Raw genomic sequence first — 11,909 nt, forward strand, 5'->3', positions numbered from 1 at the left:
ACTATATTTCAAAAGTATTGATTGCTGAAATTCTGCCTCTGTACAGCTTGGAAGCAATACAATTTGTGGCGCTGGTTAAGAGAGTACACTTCCTATACAGGTAGCCCTTAACGTACAACCACAACTGAGCCCAAAATTTCTGTTGCTAATCCAGACATTTGTTAAGTGAATTTTGGCCCTCTTTATGTCCTTCCTTGACACAGTTGTTAAGTGAATTACTGCACTTGTTAAGCTAGTAATACAGTTTTTATGTGAATCTTGCATCCTCATTGACTTTACTTGCCAGAAGGTTGCAAAATGTTATCACATGAACCGGGGCACTGCAACTATCATAAATATGAATCAATTGCCAAGGGTATGAATTTTGATCATATGACCACAGGGATGCTGCAGTGGTCATAAGTGTGAAAAATAGCAATGGCAATAGCAGTTAGCACTTATATACTGTTTCACAGTTCTTTATAGCCCTCTCTAAGTGGGATAAGTCCTAAGTCACTTTTTTTCAGTGCCATTGTAACTTTTAAGTGGTAATTAAACTGTTGTCAGTTGAGGACTATCTGTGGTTTGGTCTGTCATAGATTAAAAGACCTTACTTTTGTGTTTATCTTGCCCATTTTAATTAAGCCAAAGCAATTTTATTAATTATACAGTATAAGATTTGATAAGTCAAACCTGAACTCTTTCAGCAAATAAAACAAAACATACAGCAACAGCAAAATATGTTTTGACTCCTTATTAATGTTTATGTTTTGCACAAGCTTCTTTTAATGTAAAAAGAAAATAATAACTTTATTAGTCTTTAAGGTGCCACCTATTTGTTGGTTTCGGCTGCAAACCACCAAATGTGACCACTTTTTTGAAACTCTTTAAAAGGGAGCAGTAGTAGCTCAGACTCCAAGCTGATGATAAAAGCATTGCAGTCCACTACATTTGAAGGGCATTAGACATTTTATATATATATAAAATTGTCTTCTTCTTTTAAGCATATTTCGGGAGCACCCTCGTACTACAGCAGTGCTTCTCAAATAGTGGGTGCACCACTCGGGAGGGGCACAGAGCGATGCCGGGGGGCACTGTGCTTTTTTTGCCACAGGAAGTAGGATGTACATCCCACCTGACATTTGTACAGTACTGTACTTCCATCATGTTTCTTGGTGTTGTGTCCACAGCAACCTGTTCTAAAAGAAAATGTCTCGGGAGTTCAATCAAACTTCTCGAACTCACAATACATTATATTTTAGAACAGGCTGCCCTGGACACAATGCTGAGGAATGCGACAGAAGTACCAATTTAAGTGTCAGGTAGGACGTGCGTCTCACACAATTTGAGTGTGGCAGGTCAGGTGAGGCGGGCCACAAGACGTGCGTTGGCGGAAAGTTGGGGCACAAAATGTTTACTTCTTCGGGGGGGGGGTAACAAAAAATAATTGAGAAGCACTGTACTACAGGTAGACCTTGACTTACAACCATTTGTTTAGTGACCGTTCAAAGCCACAATGGCACTGAGAAAAGTGATTTACAATCTGCTTCCATGCTTATGACCATTGCAGCATCTCCATCATTACTGTACATGATCTAAATTCAGATGCTTCACAACTGGCATTTATGACATTTGTACTTTGTAACTTTTGCTGCCAGCTTCCAACAAGCAAAGTCAGTGGGGGCGTGGAGGCAGATTTGCTTAATGACATCATAATTCACATAACAACTACAGTGGTTTGCTTGACAACTGTTGGCAGGGAAGATAATAAAATTTAATTTTAATTTAATTTATTAAATAATTATATATATAATCTATAATTACATTTATAAATTTAAATTTATAAAAATTATAAAATGGGACAAAACTCATTTGACCTATTGTCTTGCTTAGCAACAGAAATTTTGGGCCCAATTGCAGTCGTAAGTTGAATACTACCTTTGCATCTGTATCATAAGAATTGACCAGCGAACAACCAGCCTGGAAGTCAGACAGCGCATTCTGCAGTTAAGTGAGAAGTATTAAACTAGGAGAGATAGATTTGTGGCCCTTCAAACGTGGCTTGAACTATGAACCCAGCATTTTGCTTGTTTGTTTACTGCATCTACCGCTCATCTTTTCCTCGCCAGCTCAAGGCAGCTGACAGGAGGGACTCAAGCCTCAGCAAACTGCAAAGTGAGAGGAGGAGCCAACCAACCAGCTTAAAGAGAGCTGTTGGCCCGCCCCCTTTCCTTCTGCAAGCACGCTGATTGGCAAGGTTTTTTTTCTCTTCATTATCGTTGATGTTCCAAGGGAAAAGGGGGGAACATGGCCATGTCAGAGGAGGCTGTTTGAATGCGGGATGAAGGATTGAGCGAATCGCACTTTATAAAAAGGGCAAACGAAAGATCTCACTGGAACCAACCGAACCTTGGTGGTTTTTGGGAAAGGGAGGGAGGGAGGAATTGACCCAGCCATGGCATTTTGTTGCAAAGCTTGTGCACGCGGTTGCATCCTTTGTGCAATGAAATCATCCTCACAATGACATCATGTTGTTGGCATTGTTGTGGCTTCCTTATGCGCGCTGTTTATTGTCAGGAAACCCCGGTTTGTCGTGTCATCATCATTTGTGGGAATGCTGATGGCTCGGGTGGAGATTTGGGCAAGCAGGCAGGCAGGTTCAGACCCCCTTGAGTATCAACGGAGTAAGGCGATGTGTCTGACCGAAATCCGCAATGAAGGAAGCCACGCTTGCCGCTGACCGACAGCCCCCCCTCACACCAGTCTCCTTTTGCGCAGGCTCAGTCCCTCCCTCCCTCGTCCCCGGAGAAGCATGCCCACCGGAAGTGCAGGTGCAACCGCTAAGACAAGGTGGTTGCGCACGAGACCGAACCGGGGCTCCCCGCGCGCCCGAGAGCTGCCGGGGCGTGCTCGTCCTTCGCCGGGGTGCCGTTCGGGCCCGGCAGCTGCAGGAGGAGGCGAGCCGACCCTTTCCACGGAATCCGTCCCGGCCGAGAGCGAAGCAGGAGATACCGACGAGAGGAAGGCGCGATGCTGGAGGAGGAGGAGCGGCGGCTGCAACCGCGCGCCCCGATCCGGAGACGAGAGACGGCGCGCGGGAGTCGCTCCTCTGCCCGCAGCCTCTCCGAGCTGCTCCGTCGGTGGCCGTTTTAAAAGTTGCGGGATGGCCTCCCCTCCCCGGATGAAGCGGGAGCCTCGCCTTCCAGCCGGGCTGCCGCCGAGGAGAAGGACCAACCCACGGCGCGGAGGGTGCGTGCCGGAGAAGGCGGCTCCGCTGAAGCCAGCCTACCGTGCCGGAATGGGGGCGCCGGGCTTGCGCACAGCCTGAGCTCGCCGCTTGCTTTGGGCGGGAGGACGGCGCTGCGGCTTGGGAGCGAGGCCGAAGGAGGGAAAGCGAGAGGGGGAAAAGGGCGGGTGTGAATGCCGCTGAGGGGAAGATGGGTGCCAGCAATGAGGGCTCCAGAAAAGGCGGGAGAAGCCTGAAGAGAAGCCTGGTGAGGCGAGACGGCGGCGGCCGTTGAGGAAGAAGAAGCCGCCTCGTCCCCGCCCCTGCCATAGCTGTGCCTGAGCGTCGGGAGAAAAGGGGGATTGTCGATGGCGAACTCCAGCGACCTGGGAAGCAGCAGCAGCAGCAGCCCTCACCTGCCCAGCCCCGGCGGCCTCCTGGGTGCCTCTGGCCTGAAGCTGGCCTCCCTGGGCTTGATCCTTTGCCTCAGCCTTGCTGGTAACCTGCTCTTTGCTTGGCTCATCCTCAAGGACCGCCACTTGCACCGGGCCCCTTACTACTTGCTCCTGGACCTGTGCCTGGCGGATGGCTTGCGCTCCCTGGCCTGCTTCCCTTTCGTCATGCTTTCGGTGCACAGTGGGGCAGGCTTCTGGCCCCACGGGTTGCTCAGCTGCAAAGTGCTGGCTTTCCTGTCGGTGCTCTTCTGCTTCCATGCCGCCTTTCTGCTCTTCTGCGTGGGGGTGACGCGCTACATGGCCATTGCACATCACCGCTTCTACGCGAAGCGCATGACTGGCTGGACCTGCTTGGCCGTGGTGTTCATGGTGTGGACGCTCTCCATGGCCATGGCTTTCCCCCCGGTCTTTGACGTCGGCACTTACAAGTTCATCCAGGAGGAGGAGCAGTGCATCTTTGAGCACCGTTATGTCAAGGCCAATGACACCCTGGGTTTCATGCTTATGCTTGCCACGGTCATGGCGGCCACCCACCTGGTTTACGGCAAGCTCCTCTTCTTCATTCACAGCCACCGCAAAATGAAGCCGGCCCAGTTGGTGCCGGCTATTAGCCAGAATTGGACTTTCCATGGGCCTGGAGCTACTGGTCAGGCAGCTGCTAACTGGACAGCTGGCTTTGGCCGGGGTCCTACCCCTCCTACCTTGGTGGGCATCCGACAAAATGCTACTCATAGCCAGATCAAGAGACTTCTGGTCTTAGAGGAGTTCAAAACGGAGAAGAGGATTTGCAAGATGTTTTACATGATCACCCTCCTTTTCTTGCTTCTCTGGTCTCCCTACATTGTGACTTGTTACTTACGTGTCTTCATCAAAACCAGCACAATCCCCCAGATTTATTTGACCATCTCAGTCTGGATGACCTTTGCCCAGGCAGGAGTCAACCCCATCCTTTGTTTCATTTTCAACAAGGAGCTTAGAGTCTGTTTCAGATCTCACTTCTTTTGCTGCCAAAGCATCCAGAACACTCAAGGCACAATTCTGTGTGATCTGAAGAATTTGAGGATATAATTTATTTTTTCCCTTAAGAAAGAAGAAAAAAAAGTTTTAAAATGTCTATGCTTATTCTGGCATGTGCATTTGCTTATGGTTATCTAAGCAAACCCCTTGGTCTCGCCAAACCAGTAGTTTAAAAATAGGTTATTTATAATTCAGATTTGATCTGGGGGGGGGGCTGGGTGGAGTTGGGGAATCTTTTATGTGTCTCTGGAGGGTAGGAAAACAAAAATAACAAGACAAAGTCCATTTCCCCCCTTTGTTCTGAATTTCTACGGATAATTCTGACATGAATTAAAGGCCATAATTTTGTGTTAATTTTTCTTCCCAATCTTGCCAAGTTTTGATAAAGGTTTAGCAATTTTATTCCTTAAGTAAAATTTGATAAAAGGTCAAGACAAAATTTTGTAGTAAAGTTATTTTTTGATGACTTCAGAATCTTGTATTGTAATATTTGTCTTTCAAGGGCAGTGGAGATGGAATCTGGAAGTCACTTCTTTGTGGGGAGACTTGGGGCTAATTTTGTTTCAGTACTTAAAGGTAACTTTCTGGCCTTGCCTGAAATATGGAAACTCTCTTATCCTGATTATACTAGACTCATTAGGTCATTTCCTGCTAACCTAATGAAGATTGTGTCACCTGATCTGATGTAGAACTACTTTAAACTTTTCTTGTTGTACTGTTTCTTTGATAGTGTTTCAGAAGCTTACTGAAAAATGATGATTTTAAAAGAAAAAATGATCAACTTTTAACACTGTATCAGGTTTTTAAATTATACTGACTTTCATACTTTATTGGCTTTATAAGTTCCTATCTACAAACTGGATAACACTTGTATGTTTCAACTGTTTTAATAAAACACTCTCCAGCTTTTGTACATACATGAATTTTAAATGTCTGAGTATGCTTTGCTGCCTTCTCTTTAAATGGGCAGGATTTGCTTACAGACTTTTCAAACATTTTTTTTTAAATCACACCTTAGGCCATAGTCTAAAATCACAACTTAGCCCATAGAATAGGGGTGCCAAAATCACGCCATCGCTGTGGCGGCATGTGGCACATCTTGACATTGTCCCTTTCCCCTTAGCTAAACAGTGACATATCCGCCCTGCGATGCGTAGGTGACCCCCACTTTTGATTGTAGTTCTGGACTCCAGAATTGGTTTGACTCAATTCTTGAATGACATTCACGGCAAAGAATGAAAACGAAGCGGGCAGAAAAATTGTTCTGGAAAAAAAATTACAAAAGAGATGGGTACCTATGCGTGAAGCTAAACAGTGACATATCCGCCCTGCGATGCATAGGTGATGCCCGGCCATAATATGATCCCTTATTTTAGAAAGTTAAGCAGGATTGGACCTAGTTGGAGCTTCAATTTTCTAGAAATATCTAGAAAATCTCAGGGTGTTGATCACAGTATGGAAGAAGGCAGTGGTGGACTACCTCCTTATATTCGTCCAGGAACTTAGTGAACCGATTAAACTTAAGAGACTTTAATTTTTTTCTTTCACCTATTCCTATATGCTGCCATAGGATTCTCATTGATTTCACAAAATACAGATTTTAAAACATTTATGTATTTAATTTATATAGCCATCCATCTCATAGATGGAACCGCAATCCAGTAACACCCCAAAGTACACAACCAGAAAATACAGTCCAAGAAAAACAATACTGGCATAAAGCTCCACCCTTGTCTAGAAGAGTTGATTTTAAATGCTTTTGGAAAGTAGCTAGAGTCAGGGTTAGCTTAACATAAAAGCAGCCCTTTCATGCCTCAGCTGCGCACACCTCAGGGAGGGGAACCACATATGGTACTTCTTGCTTTTCCTGGCAAGTTCAAGACAGTGGAAGCAATTCTAACGTAGCTCTGGAGGTACCTGGTGCCAAACCCTAAAGGACTTTATAGGTTAACACTAGTGCTTTAAATTGCACTGTAAGCTAACATGGGTTCTGCAGCATGGATCTAATAAGTTGTGACTGCTGAATGCCTGATAATGTATGGGCCACTGCATTTTGGACAAAATTCAGTGACCTCTAAAGGCAGCCCTATGTAGAACACATTACTGTATAGTAGTCTAATTGAGTAGTGACAAGGTGACCTAATAAAGAAGTTGTGTTTATTTCTGACTATAAATAGAATTACGTTTTTATATTATAAAGAGAACATTCCGTTAATGATATTTCAGGGGCATAAGTAGAAGGGCTCCCTTCCCCCTGACATACATATCTGCCCAATGTAATTTCTATTTAAAAATAGTTGCTCATCTGCTAGTGCCAGAAGAGTCTCTAGACAATTCTGGATTGCAAATTTTAGTAGACAAAGCAGTTCCTGTGCATAATTGCTTATCTGTTTATGTGTTTGCACAGTTACCAATGTATTTTAAATTTCCAGGGCCCTAGCATTTTTAAAGATGCAGATTATGAATTTTTAAAAGCTTTTAAAATAACCTTTATTTACTGCCACGATTTATTTTTTAGAAAATAAGCTAAGAGCCTCTTTTTTTAGTTCATTTTTAATAGCAAAGAGGCCAAAGGTTTTCAAAACTGAATGATCAAAAATCATACCTCTTCCAGAACTTTCAAAAATGGAAATGTTGTAATGTTTGATAATAAAAGCACTGACATAGCAAGAAGTAATGTGGCTTTTTAAGAAATAAGGAAATGGGAATACAGTGTTCCCTCAATTTTCGTGGGGATGCGTTCTGAGACTGCCCCCGAAAGTCGAATTTCTGCGAAGTAGAGTTGCGGAAGTAAAAACACTATTTTTGGCTATGAACAGTGTCACAAGCCTTCCCTTAACACTTTAAACCCCTAAATTACAATTTCCCATTCCATTAGCAACCATTTAGATTATTACTCACCATGTTTATTTATTAAAGTTTATTAAAAAAAATATTAAAGGCAGACGAAAGTTTGGCGATGAGATATGACGTCATCGGGCGGGAAAAGCTGTGGTATAGGGAAAAAGTTCTCATCCCTTTGATTCAAGTGAACTTTCTACTGTAGTTGATGATGATGTGATGTCATTTCAACTCAGCTCTCACAGTTTTTCCCCCAGGGGATTCTACTTTAATCTGGCGCTTTAGATTTTCCCAACAGGGCACCGAGTGCCACTGTCACTGAATTTATTGATTTCATTTAGATAGCTGCCATCTCACATATGTAATTCTGGGCAGCTTACATAATGAAAATATAAGGAAAAGGGAAAGGTAGAAATAACCATACAAAGATTGGAAACATTAAAACAATGTAAACACCCTGTAATCAATCCACAAGCATAGTCAATTCAAGAGCAGTGCAACCATTTATAAGGCAACTGCTACCTTTTTGGGACACCACCTTAACCTTGGGGGAAATGGTAGGTATAGTAGCAGAAAAGAACCACTTTCTGGATTTAATCAGATGACACCCTCTAATCAGTGAAGGGCTACCAAATTTTTTACTCTGGGCGTGGCTTATGCAGGACACCCTGCATTTTCTTTCAACATCTTTCAGTGCAAATTGGGTGCTCTGGGTTGGAGCTCCATTTTCACTGCCCTACTGCGTTCCCCCCACCCTGTCCAGGCAGTAGCCCACCCCTGCCTCTAATTTTAGGAATGTGCCACAGCTAATGGGACTGCTAGATTAAATTGGTGAGAAGCGGCCCCTCAAATAACCCTCACCATTAAGCTTATGCAAGATTGCAATGTATAAATGCAACCCGCACATGCTTTGGATAATTCAGTAATGTGAGTTCATGAAAAACAATTGAGATAATGTAACTTCAGATCAACACAAGGTACAAAGCTATAAAATGTCAATATTTTCATATTTCCAGATCTTAATTTTTGCAATTTATTATCATCCAAAAAGCAGGCCAAAAATTAATATATGGTAAACTTAATTAGTTATTGGCTTAATTTTTAATACAATATTGGGATGCAACTTCGACATCAGGATAAGGCTAGCTAGCATAATCCACAAATTACATAAATCATTTTAGTAGCAGTCATTGTGAACTGGAAGCTAAAATGGTTAAAACTCACTAGGACTAGGTTAAACTGGGATAAAACAATATTAATTCCTAAAATAAGGTTTCCAGTGGTTCTCAACCTTTCTAATACCGCGACCCCTTAATACAATTCCTCATGTTATGGTGGCCCCCAACCATAAGTCTAGCACCAATTCTCCCAATAGAGCTTTAAGCTGATTGGCAGGAAGGTCATAGGGACACCCCCCACTGTAAACGCCTGATTGGTCAGATTGTAAAAATATGTTCCAAGGCGCTAGAATAGAAGCTTTAGTTCCTAACACCATGGGAAATTTGTTTTTTCCCATGGTGTTAGGCGATCTCTGTAACCCCAGGTTGGAAACCACTGGTTTAAACAGGCTAAAGCAAGTGACATATACTGTAGCTTGTTAGACTAAAATGCAGTTGGCTAGTTTCTGTTGCAATATGAATCTGGCTTGTATTTTATCTGATGCTGTGCAAACCCAAATATTTGGCTTAATTCAAGAGGTCATTATTTAATAAAGTTAATGTGCAAATGCAGCTAGTTTGGAAAAGAGAAAAGAGGCTTAAGAGAGTCAGTGCTTCCAAATACTGTATATTTAATAATTTTATATACTTTTCTATTTTCAATTTCATATTTTTGAAATTGCAAAACAATAGCAACAACAATCCTGTACAATCTACTGATATACATATTTATTTAATTCAATTTAGATACCACCTCATTCCAAAGTGATTGGGCAGTTCACAATACAGTGATCCCTCGGTTAGCGCGGGGTTACGTTCCAAGACCTCCCGCGCTAACCGATTTCCGCGTTATACTGGATGCGGAAGTAAAAAACCTTCTGCGCATGCGCGCCCTGGCCGCACATGCGCAGAAGGTGGAGCGACGCAAATTCGGAGGCTGGCAATGCAATGGTGATTTTTCCGGGCTCCTTGCCGCTACCCCCCGCCCGCCCGATTCGCCCCGCTCACCGGCTTTCTTGGGGCAGGGCCAGCGCTGGCGGCAATGGCAAACCTCCCTCCTTCCCTTCTCTCCTTCCTCTCACCGGCTTTCTTTGGGGCAGGGGCAGCGCTGGCGGCAATGGCAAACCTCCCTCCTTCCCTTCTCTCCTTCCTCTCACCGGCTTTCTTTGGGGCAGGGGCAGCGCTGGCGGCAATGGCAAACCTCCCTCCTTCCCTTCTCTCCTTCCTCTCACCGGCTTTCTTTGGGGCAGGGGCAGCGCTGGCGGCAATGGCAAACCTCCCTCCTTCCCTTCTCTCCTTCCTCTCACCGGCTTTCTTTGGGGCAGGGGCAGCGCTGGCGGCAATGGCAAACCTCCCTCCTTCCCTTCTCTCCTTCCTCTCACCGGCTTTCTTGGGGCAGGGCCAGCGCTGGCGGCAATGGCAAACCTCCCTCCCTCCCTCCTTCTCTTCTCTCCCTCCCTCCTTCCCTCCTTCCCTCCCTCCCTCCTTCCCTCCTTCTCTCCCTCCCTCCTTCCCTCCTTCTCTCCCTCCTTCCTTCCCTCCTTCTCTTCTCTCCCTCCCTCCTTCCTTCCCTCCTTCTCTTCTCTCCCTCCCTTCTCTCCCTTCTCTCCCTCCCTCCTTCCCTCCTCCTTCTCTCCCTCCCTCCTTCCCTCCTTCTCTCCCTCCCTTCTCTCCCTCCCTCCTTCCTTCCCTCCTTCTCTTCTCTCCCTCCCTTCTCTCCCTCCCTCCTTCCCTCCTTCTCTTCTCTCCCTCCCTCCTCTCCCTCCCTCCCTTCTCTCCCTCCTTTCTCAAAAAGCACTTAAACTGTAACTGTACTGTTACTGTACTGTGTAATGACAGAATAAAACCCCCCAGCCCTCACCTGTGTTTGAATTTCATTCATTCACTCAGTCATTCATTCATTCATTCTTCTGTACAGACTGTGTGCCACTCAGTCCCAACACTTTTAACCCATAAATTACCATTTCCCATCCCCTTAATTACCATTACCTACTGTACACATTGAATAAGACTCTTAAGTTATGAACAATAACATATTTATTTACATTTTTTGGGGTGGGGTGGGGGTTAGCATAACTGGGATACAGTAACTAGGGATCTTCTTCTATCACCATTTCTACAATGGACGCTGCAGGTGATGGTGTGACAGACCTCTTGGTTTTTGTGACAAACATGGTCATGGGCAGTTGTTGGCGCCGTTTCTTTTTCTGGGCTAACATGGATCTGTATGGTGCAAAGATGTTGTCAAGGGAGGCGTTAAACTGTATAGAGCGAGTCATGTTGGGATCCCAAAGTTCCACCATGCGTTGTACATTTGAAGTGGCTCTGTTCAGTTCTGCAAGCCGCTCAAGCGTTAGGCCAACATCTTCTTCTTCCTCAGCTTGTTCAGCTTCCGCTTCCTCCTCTTCTTCACTCGCTGACCTGGTCAGCTCCTCCAGATCTTTGTCTGTCAGCGGTAGGCCATGCTCATCAAGCAAACCATTGACTTCCTCTGCTGTCATGTCAACGAAGCCTTCTCCACCCAGTGCCTGTGCCAGCTTCACAGAGTTCTGGACTGCAGCATCTTGGATTTCTTCGGGAGCAAATCCCTTGTAATCATGCACCACTTCTGGCCACAATTTCCTCCAGCAGGCATTCATTGTCTGTGTCTTCATATCTGTCAAGGCATTCTGAATGTTCTTCAGACAAGATGCAATTGTGTACTGACGCCAGTAGGCCCTTCAATGTGAAGTTGTCATCAGCATCCATTGCTTCCACGATGCTTCCAAGAGAATTGCGCGTGTACAGTGCCTTAAATGCACGGATAATACCTTGATCCATCGGCTGGATAAGCGATGTGGTGTTTGGTGGCAAGAATTCAACTTGCACCCCATCATGTTCATGGTCCAGGTGATCATGGCCGCCAGCATTGTCCATTAGGAGAAGCACTTTGAAATCCAGTCCTTTGCCAGCCAAATAATCCTTCACCTGTGGGATGAAGCACTGATGAAACCAGTCCTGCGTGAGGGGTTTTGTAATCCATGCTTTAGCATTATGCATCCAGTACACTGGCAATGCATTCTTATTTCTGTTCTTGAGGGCTCTTGGATTTTGTGACTTATAAATTAGCCCTGGCTTCAGCAAAAAGCCTGCTGCATTCCCACACATGATCAAAGTCACTCGATCTTTCATGGCCTTAAAGCCAGGGGCTTTGGCTTCATCTTGCATCAAGAAAGTCCTTGAAGGCATCCTCTT

The 11,909-nt window shown here is 45.0% G+C and overlaps 1 protein-coding gene across 1 annotated transcript; it reads left to right on the forward strand.

Moving 5' to 3' along the window:
• Window positions 1-2,653: 2,653 nt before the first annotated feature.
• Window positions 2,654-5,592, forward strand: GPR27 (G protein-coupled receptor 27). Its single transcript, XM_070738236.1, has one exon. It carries the CDS (start codon window positions 3,574-3,576, stop codon window positions 4,726-4,728), a length of 1,155 nt encoding a protein of 384 aa, XP_070594337.1. The 5' UTR covers window positions 2,654-3,573; the 3' UTR covers window positions 4,729-5,592.
• The last annotated feature ends 6,317 nt before the right edge of the window (window positions 5,593-11,909 follow it).

This window comes from Erythrolamprus reginae, chromosome 2 (assembly GCF_031021105.1).
Source record: "Erythrolamprus reginae isolate rEryReg1 chromosome 2, rEryReg1.hap1, whole genome shotgun sequence".
NCBI classification, from domain to species: Eukaryota; Metazoa; Chordata; class Lepidosauria; order Squamata; family Dipsadidae; genus Erythrolamprus; species Erythrolamprus reginae.

Excerpts from the sequence above, each read along its gene's own strand:
- GPR27 (XM_070738236.1), top strand. The coding sequence starts at position 3,574 with ATGGCGAACTCCAGCGACCTGGGAAGCAGCAGCAGCAGCAGCCCTCAC.